General features: G+C 36.4%; 1 protein-coding gene across 1 annotated transcript; it reads left to right on the top strand.

Annotated features, from left to right (window-relative positions):
* The first annotated feature begins 82 nt into the window (after nucleotides 1-82).
* On the top strand, nucleotides 83-20,590 carry LOC306868929 (MAGUK p55 subfamily member 2-like). The gene is made up of 13 exons (XM_079415406.1): nucleotides 83-127; nucleotides 5,724-5,766; nucleotides 9,739-9,839; nucleotides 10,881-11,033; nucleotides 11,126-11,281; nucleotides 12,442-12,669; nucleotides 13,440-13,571; nucleotides 13,758-13,860; nucleotides 16,291-16,359; nucleotides 16,455-16,616; nucleotides 16,799-17,001; nucleotides 17,128-17,253; nucleotides 18,427-20,590. The coding sequence occupies exons 2-13, from the start codon at nucleotides 5,736-5,738 to the stop codon at nucleotides 18,601-18,603; spliced, it is 1,641 nt and encodes a 546-aa protein (XP_079271532.1). The 5' UTR covers nucleotides 83-127; nucleotides 5,724-5,735; the 3' UTR covers nucleotides 18,604-20,590.
* The last annotated feature ends 1,251 nt before the right edge of the window (nucleotides 20,591-21,841 follow it).

The raw sequence follows: 21,841 nt of genomic DNA, 5'->3' as shown, positions 1-21,841 counted from the left end.
TGAGTCGCTTGAGCGTTGCCCCTTTATGTATACGCAATGGCTAGACTCTGATTTGATGCTTTGTAGCGGTTCAGACAGCTCTCACATAATCAAAACAACGATACGAAGCGTCTACGATACTGGAAAGGTTAGTATCTCTTTTTAGGATTCACATATTTCCAATTTTATGTATTTTTGCTTGTTGACGCATCCCGAAACGCGTGTTCCATTCAGGAATGCGAACCATATAATCGTTCCATCTTCTGTGATATACGTTAGTATAGTGTTGTTGTCTTATTGTTGTTATGCGGTTAGGAATTAAGCAAAATTATGAATTCATCCGTTGTTTGATTCGTCTGGAGGTTATTGCTGTTTTTTATCAGCATGATTTTCTTTCATTCATCATAGTTAATTTCAGATGAAAATGCCAATTTTGTGTAAAATGAAGGCTGCATCAGATATGTTTGGTATCGCTTCCGTCCATGTTGTTGGTGGTGAGTGAAATCATTGAACTTCTGATATTTATCACTATCATCAGCAAATTCATTATAATATTAAGACTAAAGTTTACAATTATTAATTCCTAACTGCAAGTGATCAAAATGTAGAAATAGACACTGTACTTTTTTTCCATATGAATTCAGCTATAATATATTTGGAATGTAACAAAGGTATAAAATAGTAACTGAAACATTAATATTAAGTTTAGAAGACATTATACAGTATTTAGTTCTGGTCCTCTAATCAGATAACAAGAGGTCTGATATTTATTATAACAGCTCTGGGACGGGACGCTTTACTTGCTTTGCCTAAAATCACCTTTATCTCTATGGTGTTCAAAATCATAGTAAAGTGGGTTGTCTAGTGCACTCATTTAATAACAACAATAACCAAAAAAAACCCCACAAATAATCAACTAACAGTTGACAGCTGGTGGTGCTTTTGTTGTGTGTTTTGTGAGTGCACTAAAAACACTTTCTTGATACCATTACAGTTGCAGATTAAAGCGTTAGTACACATGAATATTTATGTGCTGTCAAAACCATAACGAGTTTCTCGTTACGGTTCCTTAAAGGGGGCGCAGGCCTATTTGTGTGTGTTGGAGACAGATGGGCCATGCCGCCTTCTGGCTCGAGGGAGCAGATGGAGATCATGGCTGCTTGTGATGTGGGCTGGGCCAGACCAGGGTGTTATTAGCGCAGGGGCTCAGCGGGGTCTGCAGGAAGAATGGGAATGGAAGGAAGTGGGTGCTCAGGAGTTGCCGAGCCATGATAAATTCACCAGCCTTCTCTTTTGTAAAGGGCTGGAGGAAGACCCCCTCACACTTTCTCTCAGGGGATCTCACTCAGATGCTGAGTTTGCATTCATACCTGGCCAAAAAGCACTAGAGCAAGTTTGTTGGTAATGAGATTGGAATGTGAGCTTGAGCATCTCTCATGTTTGGCTGACAGCATTCAAAGACTTTTGAGATCAAGAATTAGAAAACCCTTCAGCTAGAGCCAGTCTGAGAGTGATTTGGGCAGCTGAATGAACTTGACAGTAAGAGAAAATGTAAGAAAGAATGGGTTGAATATTACACCAACATTAAATAATATTTTTTTTACAATTTACAAATTCCTTATATTATTGCTAATATAATAAAATAATGCTATTTTGACAAATTATAAAAAAATTAAATATATACTTTAAATTGTAACATTTAAAAGTAGAAATATATAAATATAATAATACATCAATGTATGTATATATATATATATATGTTTAAACTGATGTACTAAAATAACTACAACTAAAACCAAAATTAAAATGAATAAAAACTGTATAGACATATAAAAAAAAAACTCTAATAAAAATGACAAAAAAATTCAATATTAAATGAAATGGAAACTTAAGATATAAAATGTAAAATATTAATACAAACTATAATAGTATCACAAAGATACTATAATAACACTGATCTGGACACTTTAAAATAACTAGCATAATTTATTTGAATATTATTGTTTGTAATTGTTTTAATTGTCATTTATGAGTTCAAATACTTTTTGGGGCTCATTTTATTTTAAATTGTAATACTATAATTTACTTTATTGTTTCTTTGGCAACATTGCTAATATTAAAATGCTAATATTGTGCTGTGATGTTCAATATTTAAAGGTTTAATCAAATGCCTTGACCAGAGAAGCAATTTATGTCCTGTTATTGTGCCTGTAGGTTAACAATAAAACCTGTTTGTGTTGTTTGGGTTAATACAAGCATAGACGATGGAGCCCTGAGGGGGTCTGTGATTAAAGATGGTGGAATAACTAGGGGAACAACAAAAAATCAGAGGCGCTTGAGGCGTTCACAGCACCTATATATCCAAAGAAAGCACATCCAACACCCATTAATATAGACCTGCAGGAAAGGAGTTGCTGGAAATGAGCTAGGGGAAACATTTGACTCCATTTAAATGAGTGTCTGTGTATGCCTGAACTGAGCTGACACTTCATCCCAGTATAGCAGCATCACTCTGAACACTGTCGTGCTTGTGAATAAGCCAGAGTGTGTGAAACAGAGGTGTGTGTGAAGTCTGACCTCTCCGTCCCACTGGGACTGATCTCAGCTACATAAACAACAGATCCACACTAGCATCACAAATCCACATCACCAAAGCTCCCATGTTTTTTCCTCTGATTAAATGTGATGACGGCCCAGCAAAATCATAGTATTTGTATATAGTAAAGTGAATAGAATAAGTCGTCAGTCAAAGTCTCTCCAGGAGTTTACATTTATGCATTTAGCATATACTTTTATCCAAAGCAACTTATAAGTAATTTGTCCTACTACAGATGGCAATATTCATAGTTATTAGAAAGCTACACTATAAAATAAGCTAAAGTGAAGGTGAATTGCAATAAAAATAATTTTTTTTATTTTTTCAAAAAGCCGATTACCTCAAAAGTAGGTTTATTTGAACTTGTTTAACCTTTTACCTCTAAATATATTGAGCACAGGCTTTTAAAATGAAGATCATTTAAACCTTCTCAAGTGATTTCAGGACTGTTCTTGTTCATGTTTAATAGGATAGTTATATAACTCACCCTCATGTCATTCCAAACCTTTATGACTTTCTTTGTTTTGCGATACACAAAAGAATATATTTTGAAAAATGTTGGTAACAGTTTTGGTGCCCATTGACTAACATTGTATGGACATTTCTCAAAATATATTTGTGAAAAAAAAGAAAGTAAGTCATACAGGTTTGGAACGATATGAGGGTGAGTAACTGATGACAATTTAAATTTTTGAGTGACATATCTGTCTAATAACTTTATAACGGCAATCAAATAGTCCAGATTTTTAAGTAAGACGTTCCAGCTTCCTGAGCTTCTACTTGAATTCCGGGAAGCTGGAATGTAAGGCATCTACTTTACCCTTTAGGGAAGCAGGCTACTAGTCACTTAGCTCATAACCTACGTAACGTGGGAGAAAAGGGATCACTATAGCAACCACCTCCGTCATACAGTGTATGTGAAAATGGTTCATGGTTGCATAGGATTTTTGAGAATACTTTGCTCCCATTATTTGTATTGAAAGCCTCATAATGTCAGCAGAATGGTGTGTTGTTAATGCTCCCATGGGAAGATCCCTCTTTGAGCTGAAGTAATGAAGGCAGTGTAGTCATCTCTAGCATAAACACGGCTAATTTATATGCCCACTGTGGGCTGTATCAGTACATACGTTACATAATACATCCTGTTTTGTAATATGATTGACAGCGCAGCTACTGTTTGTGAGAAAGTGTCGCAAAATCACAACAGATGTCCAGAGAAAACAATTGTTTGCCTATTAGTTGGATTAGCATTTGTGTGTGTGTGTGTGTGTGTGTGTGACAAATGAGAGAGAGAGAGAAGGTGTGTCAGGTCTTAACCTCCTCTGATCCTTCAGGTCTTTGAGGGATTACTTCTTTCTGGGAAAGGTTTTCACAGTTTTAGAGCAGGAATTATGGGAAAGAAAATTTTACGGATTAAGCATCATATTGAATTTGAATCTGTCTGTCTGTCTGTTTTTCTGTCTGTCTGTCTGTTTTTCTGTCTGTCTGTCTGTCTGTCTCTCTGTTTAACTATCTATCTATCCATAGTGTAACTATTTCAAATACTTTATTAAAGTAATGTAACCGATTACATTTTATTACTTTTTGAATACTTTTCATTCCTTTTTTCAACTTTTAATAATTTTCATGCATTTAAAGCAGACAGGGTTAACCTTACAGTAGTACTGTAATGTCACTCAAAAAAACAGTTAATCTTATAAAATAAAGCAAAAAAGCATAAAAATCAAATATACGATAAACCAAATAGGAAATAAAACAATTATTGAATAAGCATGTGTCCCACTCTGTGTCCTAAACTCCTCAAATACTGGTGTCTCATTTTAGAGCAGTCAATGAAATTTGGGAAAGAAATCAATAAAAGTGTGTGTGTGTGTGTGTGTGTGTGTGTGCGCACGTTGTTTTGTGACAAATGAGGACATAAATTTGTATAATGACACAGGTATGACATAGGTATTACTAGGTGAAGGTGACTTATGAGGACATTGCCCCATGTCCCCACTTTTCAAAACGCTTATAAATCATACAGAGTGAGTTTTTTGGGGGGAAAGACAAGTAGAAGCACAGTCTCCTGTGAGGGCTAAGTTTAGGTGTAGGGTTGGTGTAGGGCAATAACACATACAGTTTGTACAGTATAAAAACCATTACGCCTATGGGATGTCCCCACTTTTCACAAAAAAACAAACGTGTGTGTGTGTGTGTGTGTGTGTGTGTGTGTGTGTGTGTGTGTGTGAAAATATTCAGATGTAACCCCCTTTGTAATCATTAACATTTTCATAAGTTACTGTAATTTAATTACACTTTTTTTTCTCAGTAGCTGTAACTGATTAGTTACATTTATTTTGTAGTACATACATATCTATCTATCTATCTATCTATCTATCTATCTATCTATCTATCTATCTATCTATCTATCTATCTATCTATCTATCTATCTATCTATCTATCTATCTATCTATCTATCTATCTATCCGTACGCCTGGCAGTCTGTTATATGGCGTAATGTACAGTCAGTGCTCAGTAAAGCAACTAATCAGGACCATGTGTTTCAGTTACTTCATAATAATGACCAGCAGACAGAACATTACCATGCCTAATAACACGAATCACTGATTTAGTTGTTAGAAATGATTTTATTATATTGGAACAGCACCTGGGACAGCACAGCGGCCATTTATACAGAATCATTTGACAGTAGGATGCAGCGATTGACCAAACTGAATCAAGTATTCCAGAAAGTCTATAATGAATACAAATAATAAAAATCATTCAGTCTTATTCTCAGCACTTCTGTCACTCCCACTCTCCATCTCCCCTCTCCTCCTCCTCCTACTGTGACTCGTGTCTCTATGCACCTGCTCCCTGTCATGCTTTCATTTGGAGGACAGGGCAGAATCTAAGCAACCCCCTAAAAACCATTCATTCTCTCCCTCCCACCTCTTAACACACACACACACACACACAAGTCTGCATATCTCATTTTATTGTATATATTGTCATAGCAGCTGCAGCTTACTAGTGAATTCCCCCACTCTTTTACATTTCTTTTCATTTCCCATCTTTCTTTTGCTTATACTTACTCTACCCTCTATTCCTAATGATGATGTTAAATATTAATGTTAAATGTCTCTCTCTGATGCTTTGGTTGCAGATTTCAAACATCATGCCTGTGGCAGCCACCAGCACAGAGCATGGTAAGTATCATCATAAATAAGAGTGTTTTTGGCCCTATGGAACTTTATAAAATAAACTTATAAAACACATTTTTTACATTCTCACTGTTGAATGTTTATTTAATGTATCCAATAACAATATCTAACAGTGAACATACTGGCATCCAAAGAAATTCCTTTCACTTTTGTCACTTTTTCTGTGTATATTTCCACCAGTGTCATTTCCATCACATTTCAAATCATGTATTGTGTTCAGTAGCATTCTGTGATGAAATAACAGTGGTGAAAATGATGCTTTAAACATTTTTAATGACAAAGCTTATTTGTCCTGCTCAATTTAATGTTGTAGTTAGTCCATCCTAAATGCCCTTCATTTAAATATTTTTTTGAATTTTTAGCTGTTTGCCAAATAAAGGATGAATGCATTGTGACCAAAATGTGGTGCTTTAATGTTATGTTTAGTCAAACAAAACAAGTTTAAATCAATTTATTTTAATGAATGATTTTGATCTACTATAAAAGCATTTATTTACAGCATATACAGTGCCCTCCAAAAGTATTGGAACAGTAAGACCACTTCCTTTATTTTTGCTGTAGACTGAAAACATTTGGGTTTGACATCAAAAGATGAATATGAGATGAGAGATTAACATTTCAGCTTTTATTTACAGGTCATTTTCATCTGGATCTGATACACAATTTAGAAGATAGCACCTTTTGTTTGAACCCACCCATTTTTCATGTTACCAAAAGTATTGGAAGAGACAGAATTAACATAGATTAAAGTGAAAAAGACTTAATATTTAGTTGGCAATCCTTTGCTTTCAATAACTGCATCAAGCCTGTGACCCATTGACATCACCAAACTTTTGCATTCTTCTTTTGTGATGCTTTTCCAGGCTTTCACCGCAGCCTCTTTCAGTTTTGGGGGGTTACTCCCTTCAGTCTCTTCTTTAGAATCAGAATCAGAATGAGCTTTATTGCCAGGTATGTTTGCACATACGAGGAATTTGTTTTAGTGACAGTAGCTCCACAGTGCGACGGAATGACAGCAACAGGACAGGACACAGATAATAAAAAATAAAAATAAAATAATGTACAAATATACAAAAATGGACAATGTGCCAAATAGCACAAACACAATAGACAATTCGGTATGTACATGTATGTTAGGTGCAAATTTGAAATGTAATAAGTATGTGTGTAAAATAAAATAAAAAGTATGATAGTGTTGTGTGTTTCATGTTTATTGTTAAGAGTTCAAATGTTCATGAGATGGATTGCCTGAGGGAAGAAACTGTTACTGTGTCTGGTCGTTCTGGTGCACAGAGCTCTGTAGCGTCGACCAGACGGTAACAGTTCAAAGAGGGAGTGCGCTGGATGTGAGGGGTCCAGAGTGATTTTACCAGCCCTTTTGCTCACTCTGGATAAGTACAGCTCTTGGAGAGTGGGAAGGGTTGTACCAATGATTCGCTCAGCAGTCCGGACTACCCTCTGTAGTCGTCTGAGGTCAGATTTGGTAGCTGAGCTTAACCAGACAGTTATTGAAGTGCAGAGGATGGATTCAATGATGGCGGAGTAGAACTGTTTCAGCAGCTCCTGTGGCAGGTTGAACTTCCTCAGCTGGTGAAGGAAGTACAACCTCTGCTGGGCCTTTTTCTCAATGCAATCTATGTGAATGTCCCACTTCAGGTCCTGAGAAATTGTGGTGCCCAGGAACCTGAATGACTCCACTGCAGTCACAGGGCTGTTCATGATGGTTAGTGGGGGGGGGGGGGGGGGAGCAGGGGGGTTTCTCCTGAAGTCCACGGTCATCTCCACAGTTTTGAGCGTGTTGAGCTCCAGGTTGTTGAGACTGCACCAGACAGCCAGCTCCTTTAACCTTCTGTCTGTAAGAAGAATCGTCACCATCCTGAATGAGGCCAATCAGTGTGGTGTCGTCTGCAAACTTCAGGAGCTTGACAAAGGGGTCTTTAGATGTGCAGTCGTTGATGTAGAGGGAGAAGAGCAGTGGGGAGAGAACGCAGCCCTGAGGAGCTCCAGTGCTGATGGAACGGGTGCTGGATGAGAATATTCCCTAGCTGCTGCCTGTCTGTCAGGAAGCTGTTGATCCACTGCAGTCTGTAGTCGTTAAATCCTGTAATCTTGGGTTTCTTTGGGATGGGGATTATGGTGGAGCGTTTGAAGCATGAGGGGACTTCACACAGCTCCAGTGATCTGTTGAAGATCTGTGTGAAGATGGGGGCCAGCTGGTCAGCACAGGATTTCAGACAGGCTGGTGTCACACCGTCTGGGCCTGGTGCCTTCCTTCTCTTGTTCTTTTTGAAGACCTGGCGCACCTCATTTTCTGTTATCTGCAGTTCAGGTGTGGGGGAGAGAGGGGTTGCAGGAGGTGTGGATGGTGCTTTTTCAAACCTACAATAGAACTCATTAAGATCGTCTGCCAGTTGTTGATTCTCCACAGTGCTGGGGGATGGTGTCTTGTAATTGGTGATGTCTTTCAGACCTTTCCACACTGAAGCCGTGTCACTGGAAGAGAATTGGATCCTTAACTTATCGGAATAATTCCTCTTTGCCACTCTGATCTCCTTTTCCAGTGTGTATTTGGTCTGTTTATACAAGACTCTGTCCCCATTCCTGTAAGCATTTTCTTTGGCCTGACCTTAATGAGTGGTTTGCATCTTCTGGTGTAGCCTCTGTACTTTTGTTCATGAAGTCTTCTGCGAACAGTAGATTGTGATACCTTCACTCCTGCCCCCTGATGTCACTAACAGTTGTTTTAGGGTCTTTCTTTACAGCTGTCACGATATTTCTGTCATCAACTGCAGATGTTTTCCTTGATCTACCCGTTTGAGGTGTGTTACTTAGTACACCAGTGGTTTCTTTCTTCCTCAGGAGATTCCAAATGGTTGTACTTGCTATTGCCAGTGTTTGTGCAATGGTTTGATTGATTTTTCATCTTCTCTCAGCTTCACAATTGCTTGTTTTTCACCCATAGACACCTCTCTGGTTTTCATGTTGGTTACACGTCTAACTAACTATAAATGCAGTCTGCACGGATCTGAAACTGAGCGCAGACATTCAGTGCTATTTATTGTTTGAATAATCAATTAATAGGACACACCAGGGCAACAAAACACACCTGTCAGTCACATGTTCCAATACTTTTGGTAACATGAAAAATGAGTGGGTTCAAACAAAAGGTGCTATCTTCTAAGTTGTGTATCAGATCCAGATGAAAATACCTGTAAATAAAAGCTGAAATGTTAATCCCTCATCTCATATTCATCTTTTGATGTCAAACCCAAATATTTACAGTCTACAGCAAAAATAAAGGAATTGGCCTTACTGTTCCAATACTTTTGGAGGGCACTGTATATTTTTTCTTTGCATGTCTTTGGACCCTAATGCAGAAGGCTTAGCATCATTTCAGCAAACTAGTGTTGCTTTGTGCCTGTAGCGTAAACAATGGCCACAACAAAGTTGTTTCATTCTATGAATTTGAAGTTGAGTCAAAACAGTGCAGATCACAACAGATGAATCACAGATATGATGGTCACTAAAGGTAATTTGGCTGTTTGCTGAGAGGATTTTCCTGGCGCTGTACTTATAAACATGGACACCCTTGTGCCACAGATGGCTGGTACACACAGGGATACCCAGCTTCAATGATATCATTCCCTGGAGATCCACTTGACATTTTTGTGCTCTGCAGTGTCTGCTAATTAATACTGTGTGATTCTGATATATTAAGGTGCAGTGATCTACCCTTATTGTTTACACACCCAGTCATATTTCAGTAGTTAAAGACATAGCTCAAGGGGGCTTCACAAAGTTGTGGTTCATATTTCATATACATTTGAGCTGTACATATAAAAAAGAACTAATATTGTCCATATGGTAAGATGTAAGTATAAAACAGATTTCGGGTTTGATCAAAGAGCACAGTGTTACATAAGCAGCTGTATAATCAGGTCTCTGTCCCCCCCACAGCAGTGCTGCAGGTGCTGGACACACTGAGTGACAGCACCAGCTCCACCACTGCCAATGACCTGGACCTCATCTTCCTCAAGGGCATCATGGAGAGCCCAGTGGTCAGTTTTCAGCCCCAAACATACCACAGTCATTATTTACAAAAAAAACCCCAAAAACAGTATCAGTATCCCACTTATAGCTACTCAGAAAGTAAATACATTTATGAGATATTGATTTAAAATTAAGTTAAAAATAATTTATACCACCTGTCAAAAATGTGGAATAATTAAGATTTGTAATGTTTTTGAAAGGACTCTTTTATGCTCACTACGGCTACATTTATTTGACCACAAGTACAGTAATACAATTTAATTTAACATTTTTCTATTTGAAAATGTTTTAAAATGTTAGTTATTTCTGCAAAATTCCTAAAATTTAAATGATTAATAATGGTTCTTATTATTATAAATGCTGAAAATTTGCTGCTGAATTTGTGGAAACTGTGCTACATTTTCTCTGGATTCTTTAAAGAATAGAAAGAAACAATTCAAATTTCTTTTTTTTTTTTTTTATCTTCCTTGCTATAAACTATCGAATGGTACTAGTACCAGTTACCTATTAACAGTTTTCAACATTAATAATAATAATAAATGTCTCTTGAGCACCAAATCAGCATATCAGAATGATTTCTGAAGGATCGCGTGACACTAAAGACTGGAGTAATGACTGCTGAAATAACCATTTTCATAATTTTCACTACAATTAATAATTGAGACACAAGACGGAGACATTTGTATTTGTATGAAACAAGAGTCTACGAGCCTGCAGATGAAAATAAATATGATGAGAGGTAGTTTTAGTGGTTAATAAGTTGTCGATTCTTTCATGTATTTTGATGTATCTTAACCAGTATCAGTTTGAAAAATATTAGAATAATATTGTATAAGAAACATGCATGCACACACATAAATAAGAGAATAGTAAATAATGTGTAAGAATAAATACATGATAAATGTATTTTAAATACATCTGAATATGAATAAAATAAGAAATTATCTTGTCGAAGTTATCAAAAGCAAGAGTAGCAATATAGGCATTCTCTCATGACAAACCAATAACTGATCATGAATATGGCTCTTAAAACCTGACTGATCTTCTAGAGTGCAGAGAGTCTGGAGGAGACACGACTGGAGGCCGTGAGGGACAATAATGTGGAGCTGGTGCAGGACATCCTGAGAGAGCTGAGCCCATTTACACACCATAGCAACACCGCCGCAGAGCTGTCAAGCATACTCAACCAGCCGCACTTCCAGGTACACAGCTGCAGACCAGTAAACCGGTCAAATCAAATGGGAATAATAGACAATCTGATTAGTGACTGACGCGCTGTGCTTTTGATGATCAGTCTCTTTTGGAGACGCATGACTCTGTGGCCTCTCAGACGTGTGAGACTCCGCCCTCGAGCCCCTGTGCTTTCATGGAGCCGCCCATCAACAGTGTACCGGTGCCAGCTGATGCCATCCGCATGGTGGGCATCCGCAAAGTGGCTGGAGAGCATTTGGTAAGATTGCATTCACAGTGTTTCTATGTGCAGATCAGATTTTGAGCTTTGCTAATCTCTCATACTCAAGATCTCTCATACCTTTTCCTTGATATTGGTTCCCACAGTAACAAAACTTGTATATTTTTTTCCACACCTGGAACAGAAATGAAAAAAAAGAAGAAAAAAAAGTCGGTAACACTTTATTTTAAGGTGTCCTTGTTACACGTTACATGTACTTAATATTATAATAACAATACATTATGCATAATTACATAGAAGTAACCCTAACTATATAGTAAGTACATGCAATTAATATTACTCAGTCCTTAAATGTATAATTACACTGTAACAAGGACACCTAAAAATAAAGTAACCAAAAAGTCATATAAATTTCTGCAGAGAATATACATTTTATAATTATGCTGTTCTCTAAAGTATGAAATTGTACAAAATTGTAAGTGATTATGCTTTGTATATTGATTAAATTATATAATTACATATTTTATCGTATAATACTAATGCTATATTAAATTATGATATTTAATGTAATTTTATAATATTATTAAATTGTAATACTAATATTATATTTTAGAGCAAACCATAATGATAGCATAAAACAATATGTATGGTTATGCTCTGCTTTAAATTATGAGAATAATATACATTTTACAAGGTTTCTGTTTGTAATTATATATTTTATAACAATAAATGATTTAATTATAATTATATAATATATGATATTTCCATATATTTGTAATATTATATTAAATTATCACATAATTTTATTTGAATTCTAATATTATTTTTCAGAGCAGAGCATTATGAAATTATTAAAGCAAATTTATGGTTATGTTCTTGTTATATTATATTATTATATGTTAAATTATATTATTATTTATTATATGTATGTATATAACACTAATATTATATTTTAGATCATAATAATAGGATGAAATGTAATATGTAGTTATGCTTGCTTGCTCTAAAATATTACGTTAATATTCATTATATGAAATTCTACAGTGAGTATATAATTTTTTTGTTAGTATGCTTCACTCTAAAATAGTAAATTAATATATAAAGTTCATGGAAAAGTCATGGAAACTGATTGATCAGATTCCAAATGTGCTTAGAGTGTTTTGACTACTAGTTTCTGACTTGTCCTGTTGTTTTGTCAGGGTGTGACGTTCCGTATCGAGAACGGAGAGCTGGTGATCGCCCGCATTCTCCACGGGGGGATGATCGACCAGCAGGGTCTGCTCCACGTGGGTGACATCATCAAAGAGGTGAACGGGCGAGAGGTGGGTGACGACCCTCGTGTGCTGCAGGAGATGCTGCAGGAGGCCAGCTGCAGTGTGGTGCTCAAAATCCTTCCCAGTTACCAGGAACCGCATCCCCCCAGACAGGTACCATGTAAATACACAATGGGACATGTTCAGTGTACTTGCATGCAAAGGGCATCAGTGACCCTGTTTTCACCTGGTATTATGTCTCAGGCCACCAGTGGTTTAGAAATGCTGGTGGCTCCACATATGCACATCACTGCTACCTACTTTCCTCTTGTTTTTCTCTGCTGCTCTTTCGTGGTTGTCATGGATACCAGAGTAAGGAGTGAGCGCCGTCTCACTCTCGGTTAAAGCCAGATGTGTTCACTGTCATCTCAGATCATTTAAGGGTTGGATCCAGACTGAAGCTTCTGTCATTCCTAGTCATTCCCTGTCATTAAATGTATTAGAATAAATTATTTGAAAACTGACCTATTTTCTTAATGTTAATCATTTTCAGATTTTGAATTATTGGAAATAGTCAGTGCTGCGTAGTACCTGATTGCATGTAATCTGGATTACATAATCAGATTCCGAAAATTACAATTTTAAATTTTAAAACGCTCATAATCCGTTTTTCAATAGGTTACCTGATTACTTATTATTCACACAATGGCAGTAAATTATTCATAATTTATTGATTCTCTCTACTTTTCTTCATTACATTTTTCTTACAAAAAAATATTACAGGTTATATACATAAATCTTTCAGTTTAATGGAGCAGCGCTCACCAGCAGTTTCTGACATTTAATTTGTAATCAGTAACAAACTACTGGAAATAGTTCACATCTGTAACTTGTAAATGTAAAATGTATTTCAATCATGATTGTACTTATCGTTGTCTCTACAGGTTTTTGTGAAGTGCCATTGTGATTATGACCCTGCCAATGACAACCTCATCCCTTGCAAGGAGGCGGGACTACAGTTTTCCAGTGGAGACATTCTGCAGATTGTTAACCAGGAAGATGTGAACTGGTGGCAGGTCGGTCAGTCAACTTAGAAGCACTACGGTATCTTTGTGCTAAAAATTATGTGTTCATTTACCTTTTTTGAGGACCTAAAGTCACGTTTGCTTTTTAGTTAAAATGTAAGATCTCAGCCTAGTAAAATTATAACAAACAAACTAAAAATATGCTCAGTGGCTTGTTTGTACATGATGTCTCCACAGGCACGTCATGTAGAGGGAGGCAGTGCTGGCCTGATTCCCAGTCAACTTCTGGAGGAGAAGAGGAAAGCTTTTGTGAAGAAAGATGTTGACCTTTCACCAGCAGGTAATAATATACAATTTAAAGGGGACCTATTATGCAAAAATCACTTTTATAAGGTGTTTGAACACAGTTGTGTGGCCGCAGTGTGTGAAAACAACCAGCCTATAATGGTAAAAATTCACCAGCTCATTTATTTATCATCTAAAAAACTCATAAACAGTGTCTCAGAACGAGCAGTTTCAGATTCTGCCTCTGTTCACGTCACCGAGGGGAAAAAGTCCTGCCCATTTGTGACGCTGCCCTATAAGCATAGATACAGCCCTGAGTGAGAAGCTGTGGTCCGCCTCTGCCATTACTGATTACTTGCTGTAGCTGCTGGAGATATACATGTCAGCGCCAAAGAGGCATTTCAAGTGATCTGTTTTGGGATGCACTAATGAACATAGGATTCTCCATAGACTCCCTCCATATGAGCCGCTGAGGACACAGTGGTTAAGTTTCATTGTCTAAGGAAATCTCCTGGAAAAAATCCGTAAAGCCCCCAATACGTGTAGGGATCAATACCAACGCTTCGTGCGCAAACGTTTCTTTCGGAAATGTCCGATTTGAGAACCGATGATTTGATGATACTGCGCTTGCGTCATTTTTTCAAGCGGACGAAAAGCTATCCAAGTATTTTGTTAAACATCAGAAAGTGTGATAATATAAAACATATTTTATAAAAAAAAAAAAAGAAAAAGATGAATGTAATGTATCTAATCTGTGTATTTTGTTCAGTTGAAGATTCTGTTAGGTTATAGGCAAGAATCGGTTGCAACGGTTTTCGGATCAACTGTACACTGAACCGAGAACTGTTTCTTTCGGACACGTCCGATTTGAGAAGCGATGAGCTGACACAGCACGTCTGAACCAAACTAACGTTAGTTCTTTTGGACTGATTCTGTGCTAATGCTATATGGCGCGGGTAAACCGAGGACCTGAATGAGGGCGAAACGTAAGTTTATTTAATAAGAAATAAATCGCAATGGATTATGTATACATTTACATTACATTTATGCATTTAGCGGACGCTTTTATCCAAAGCGACTTACATTGCATTCAAGTTACAGTTTTTTTTGGTTTGTTTTTTTTTATCAGCTCTTGCTTTCCCTGGGAATCGAACCCATGACCTTGGCGTTGCTAGCGCCATGCTCTACTATTTGAGCTACGGGAAAGCCTATAGTATAGTAAGTGGATTATGGTTTCTGCGCTGATGACAACTAATTTATTCACTTTATATCTTCAAGACTTTAATCCTATGCACATCACTCCCTGTACCAGTATTTGGGTGCTTGCGAAACTTAATTGTAAAGTTTAAAGATCATGATTATGATGTTTTAACAGACTGAAGTTATGATTACTGACTTTATATTTTTGAATATGTATTTTTATCCCAGCCCAGGACGATAGATTATATCATTAGGTCATCGCGAATGATGTCATTACGTTAGGGCGTAAAAGAACCGATGATCTGGTTTTTTGAACCGGTTCATTGAAACGAACTGTCCGAAAGAACCGGTTCGCAAAAAAGAACTGGACTTCCCATCACTATAATGCGGAGCTGGAGCTCTTGAAGCTCCGCCCTCTTCTCCGGGAGCACCAGCTCATTTGCATTAAAGCAACATACTCAAATACAGTGCGTTTTGGCTCATACCCTAAAAGTGGCAATTTTAACAAGCTATAAAAAAATGATCTGTGGGGTATTTTGAGCTAAAACTTCACACACACACACTCAGATATCAGATACTTATTTTACATCTTGTAAAAAGGAGCATAATAGTTCCCCTTTAAAATGTCTATTTTTTATATATTTTCAAATATAATTTATTCTTGTGATGCGAAGCTGAATTTTCTGCATCATTGCTCCAGTCTTCAGTGTCACATGATCCTTCAGAAATCATTCTAATATGCTGATTTACTGCAAAAAAGAAAACAGTTGTGCTGCTTAATATTTTTTTCAGTATTCTTTGAACAGAAAGTTTAAAAGAACTGCATTAATTTGAAGTATTGTTTTTATTAACATAGTAGATGTCTTTACTATCAATTTCGATTAATTTAATGCATCCTTGCTGAATAAAAGTATTATTATTGTTTATATTTTTAGTTGTTTTTTAACCCAGCCCTATTAAATGGTTGGTTTGTGCATACTGCCCCCTGGTGGAATTAATGTGAACGTTACAATGTCTAATCCTCTAACCCAGGGGTGTCAAACTCCAACACATAAACCATGTAGTTTTCAAATAAGCCTGAAGGACTTGATTAGTTGGATCAGGAGTGTTTAATTAGGGTTGCATCTAAACTCTGCAGGGCTCCGGCCCTCCAGGAACTGAGTTTGACACCCCTGCTCTAATCAAACGTTCTTAAAGCAATGCAAACAGTTAAGGTGCAAACTTTGTTAAAGGTACAGTAATGCAGTAAATATTTGTGTATGAATAATATCACTGTGTATTACAGCCAATCTCTGCACTGGAATGGTTGGCAAGAAGAAGAAGAAAATTATGTATCTAACTACAAAAAATGCAGGTTTGTTTTTCTTTTTACTTAAATACATGTCTTTTGAAACTGCATGTCTTTTTTGTTTTCCAATCTTTTATTCTTTCTTTTTTAATCCCTGTCAGAATTTGACAGACATGAGTTACTGATCTATGAGGAGGTGGCAAAAGTCCCACCTTTTCGCAGGAAGACGCTGGTTCTGATTGGTGCACCTGGAGTGGGCCGACGAAGTCTGAAGAATAAGTTGCTAGTGTCAGACCCTCAGGACTACGGCACTACCGTCCCCTGTGAGTCGTCTCTTGGTGTATTAGGCACAGTTTTCATTAGTCTGGGGGTTCAGACTCATTCCTGTTGCAAATATTTCTTCCCTTTAATGTGAGACATTTTTGGACACAACCAAAATGTTGTGCTAATCTGTTAATAAACATAAATGAATGATTCATCTGGGCTGCCACGTACCTGTCCACAGACACCTCTAGGAAGCCCAAATCAGCAGACAGAGAGAACATGATGTATGCCTTCACATCCCGGAGTAAGATGGAAGCTGATATTAAAGCTGGCCACTATCTTGAACATGGTGAATATGACGGTAACCTCTACGGCACCAAGATTGACTCCATTCATGAAGTAGTGGAGGCTGGACGCATCTGTATCCTGGACGTCAACCCACAGGTAAGGGACTCTCAAGCTGAGGACAAGATCAGAATCTATGAGATTTCATAAGCACATGATGCTGTTTTATATAATTCTTTATGAAAACCACTTTTTGATTCTGATATTTTAATTTTTTTGCCATAGACCCTGAAAGTTCTCAGGACATCAGAGTTTTTGCCGGATGTGGTGTTCATCAAAGCCCCAGAGTTTGAGGTGCTGAAGGCCATGAACAGATCTGGGATGGAGGCAGGAGTGACCAAACTCCGAACAGTAAGTTTAAAGGGATAGTTCACCCAAAAATGAAAATTACCGCATGATTTACTCACCCTCAAGCCATCCTAGGTGTATAGGACTTTCTTCTTTTAGACAAATACAATCAGAGTTATATTTAAAAACGTCCTGGCTCTTCAAAGCTTTAGGTGTTGAGATTTTAAAGTCCACTAATTTTTATTTTAAAGTCCATCCATCCATCATAAAAAGTACTCCACGCAGCTCTGGAGGTTAATAAAGGCCTTAAGCAAAGCGGTGTATTTGTGTAACAAAAATATCCATATTTAAAACTTTATAAACCGTAATCTGTAGCTTCTACTAACTGTGTACACACGTTCACGAGAGAGTGGTGTCCAGCGGGTGACGTAGGATGTAGGCGTAGCGTAAACTCCGGTGAGAAGTGACGAACACGGAAGCACAGAGGAGAGAGCAAAACAAAACAAAGATCATGAATTAGAAGTACAAAAACGAGAATTTATAAAGATAAATGTGAGAGGATTTCAATATAAGCCCAGAGGAGAATGGTTTTCCTTTGCTGTAAACAAAACTTGGTTCTCACAAGACTAGCATCTTCTCACTGGAGCTTACGCTACACCTACATCGCACAGGGGCTAGAGATTACGGTTTATAAAGTTGTAAGGTAACACTTTATTTTAAAGTGTCCTTGTTATACGTTACATGTTCTTGCTTTTATAATAGCAATAAATTATGCATAATTACATGCAAATAACCTTAAACCAAACCCTAATCCTAACACTAACCATATAGTAAGTACATGTAGTTAATTAATATTACTTGGTACTTAAATGTATAATTAGTAACAAGGACACCTTAAAATAAAGTGTAACCAGTTGTAAATAAATACAGATATTTTTATTACACAAATGCATCGCTTTGCTTCAGAAGCCTTTCATTAACCTCCCAAAGCTACAGTATGTGGAGCACTTTTTATGATGGATGGACGGACTTTATTGGACTTTCAACATTTCAACACCCAAAGAAGAAAGTCATATACACCTAGGATGACTTGAGGGTGAGTAAATCATGGGCTAATTTTCATTTCTGGGTGAACTATCCCTTTAAGTCCAATTTAGTAGCTGTATTCTAAACATGGTTCTCTTGAAACTCTAGTTTTGCCTATCCTAAAAACCTTCATCTGTCTCTTCTCAACAGGACGCTGAGCTGAAGAGGACAGTGGATGAGAGCGCCAAGATTCAGAGAGTGTATGGACACTACTTCGACCTCACCATAGTAAATGACGATTTGGAACAAGCGTACAGGGACCTCAAATCTTCCTTAGAGAAGTTAAAGGGAGCTCAGCAGTGGGTTCCGGTTGGGTGGGTGTTTTAGAGCTCAGTACAGCAACTAGTGGATGATTCATGTGACACTTTATACCAGTGTGAACTGGTTTAAATCATCAAACTCGTGCCAAGGGTGTACACTGATCAGAGAGCTTATATGAGTGCGTGTGTGAGTGTGTGAAATCACTATCTATACTTTACAAATACAGCGACATACTGATACAAACCTCAGAAACAAGCTTATAGCTAACTCTTGTGTCAGAATTTAGCTACAGTCTCATCTTTTTGTTTACAGTAAATGTTCAAGTTTCAGTTCAGATGTTTTTTCAAATTTTAGATAATTTTTTAAATGTTTTACACAAAATATCTGAACATCCTTTAAGTTAAAAATAGTAGTCTCTCAAAGAAAAAGATACATTTATTTTAGAAACAAAACTGTAAGACAAGACTATATTTTGCAGAATATATCTTGAATTTATAATGAAAAATGTTTTTTTTGTTGTTGTTGTTGTTTGTTTAAATGTAACTTTTTCAAAAGTTTGTTAGATTTATTGGGTTAAAACAAAGAAACACATTTATCAAACTTGTACTACTGTTCAAAAGTTTGGGGTCAGTAATATTTTAAGAAATTAATACTTGAATAATTGATTACAAGTGACAGTAAAGACATGTTACAAAAGATTTCTATTAAAATAAAAGCTGTACTTATGAACTTTCTAAACCCCAAAAAATGTATCACAGTTTCCACAAAAACATTTAAGCAGCACAACTGATAAGATATGTTCCTTGACAGCATTTTAGAATGATTTTTGAAGACTGTAATAATGGCTGCTGAAATTTCAGCTTTAATATCACAGGAATAAATTACATTTTAAAATAAAAACTTAAAAACGTGTTAAATTGTAATAATATTACACAACTGCTACTGTTTTGCTGTGCTGTTTATCAAATAAATGCAGTCTTGATATGCATAAGAAACTAAAATCTAAATCGATCCCAACTTTTGAATGATAGTATGTATTCTCTAAAAACAAATCTTATGCGGATTTGCTTCTCAAGTAAATTTAACAAGTTACATTGTTTAAAAATTATTTTCATTTAAAATCCACAGTTTAGTACATAAATTCTGTTAGCATAGGTGGTAGATGATTGGACAGTGTTTCACCTCTGAATTATATTTTTATTATAAGGCTCTATTTTGCTCAGCTCCTGTTGTTGTGTCAGGAACATGACTTTTGTACAGCTTTTTTTTCATATGCATCCACACTACAGCATTATTATTTTCTGAATGTAGTGCAGGAATATATGGGAATGTGATCATATACAGATTAAAAGCACACTGAGAAACAGAAACAGCGGGCAGAAAATATTTACACAATATAAACTGTGCAGAAGGTCAATGAAAGCAGCATATAATTGATTTCAGATCAATTCATTTGTATTTACATATTTAGTTATGTTAGAAACAATATACATATGTATTTATGTATTTGAATAAGGACCAAACCTCATTGTTACACTTTAATTGGACAAGAACCTGTGAATTGAAGGGAAGAACAGTGCTAGAGCACGACATTAAGACCTTTATATAAATATCTATGAACACGCTGTCAGTGTAAAATGTTGTGACTGCATGTATCTGTGTATCTGCTCTTATTCACAGCTATTTATTCTAATGCTGTTTATGCTTATTGGATGAAAATATCTCTTTTTCTTACAGACAACCCCTCTCTAATTTTTTATTACGAACGATCGTTCAAGTGCTAATTTATATTCACTGATTATCATTCATGCCAATGATATTTGGCTTGAATATTGGCAGCTATTGTTTATTTATTAGTTTTTTTATCATTTATATCTGTGTGTGAGGTGTTAGGATTTAAGTTTTGATATTGATATTACATTTTCTACATATCAGATAATGGAATAAGCTAGAGGCAGATACTGTATAGTAGTCATGTTTCATGTACAAAATCAGTGAATGATTAGAAGAACAAACTGTAAACTGCCTGATTTCTGAAATAAAATGTTTGGGTAAATAATGTGTTAATAAATGAATCATTAATTGAATGAGTTTAACAAGTCAGAAAAAATGCGGAAAGCATTTTATACACCTTTTAACTTCAATCTGTATGGCTAATGAATTAACTTTCTATAAATGTAACTAAAGTAGCATCCATATAAATCTGTCATTTTTAAGATTTTTTTAATAAGAAATTTCAGAAATATATTTAAACGTAAACGTGAAATTAACACATTGTCTTATGATATATTGTGTTTTTCTGTCTGCGAAAGGGAAACATATGAATATCTTTTATATATTTAGCATTTATAAAGATATGAACCGATTTATCATTCAGGTCAGCTCACATAATTGCTCGTCGTAATTTATTCTGAGCAGATTATTTAACTGGTTTCACCAGCAGAGGAAAGAGTTGGTCCCACAAATACATCACTTCAGAGGCTGTGTGCCAGTCGAGTGTGTAGTGGAAATCCGACCAACATCGAGGTACATGAACATTTGTTAAATATCATGATCTGCCAAGCTGCGGTATTGATAATGTATTGTTTAGAGTCTATAAATGAATCTTTATTAATAGTTTGTTTATTTGGAGGGAACGGCTTGGTTTTCCATTTGATTTAAGCATAAGGTACGAGAGAGACCACGTCTCAATACTGTAGCTGCACTCAGCTTCTTTAACCATGAAAATAATAATAAGCAAGCAGCGATGACGGGGCCAAGCACATCAGCAGCAAAATTAGGAGCTAAGCATAGCATGGAGCATCAGATCAACTACAGAAATGAGTAATAAAAGCCATTTTAGGATTATTTTAGTCAAAATAGCTAAAAAATAATAAATAAACCTCTAGTAGATTTATTGTTTTATCACGTTTGACCAACAGGTGGCACCGTTATCAAATCGATGTGGTGTTTTCTGTGTGAGGTGACAATGGCACGCACAAAGATTGGTGTCAATATGCCAAAGCATTTTTGCAGAGATATGGCCTCAAGTGTCATTTTGGCATCATGCCTCAAATTTGTTGTTGTGATATGTGAATACCGTTTTGTCTATCAACATGAAATCCATAACTTTTTGTCAGCATGGTCTGAAGATGACATGATTCGATTTTGGTGAAAATCGGACCAACGGTGTAGGAGGTGCATTCCGCTTTTGGATAATAAGGCACGACCATAAATGGAAAGATCACGCTGTAACCAGCAGTTTAACAGGTACTTCTTGGCCAATCAGATACTATGACTATTTGCATGTTATGTGCGTTTCATT

The sequence above is a fragment of the Barbus barbus genome, assembly GCF_936440315.1.
Source record: "Barbus barbus genome assembly, chromosome: 4".
In the NCBI taxonomy this organism is placed as follows: Eukaryota; Metazoa; Chordata; class Actinopteri; order Cypriniformes; family Cyprinidae; genus Barbus; species Barbus barbus.
Note: the sequence above shows the minus strand (reverse complement) of the source record. Positions and strands in the feature narration are given on the sequence as shown.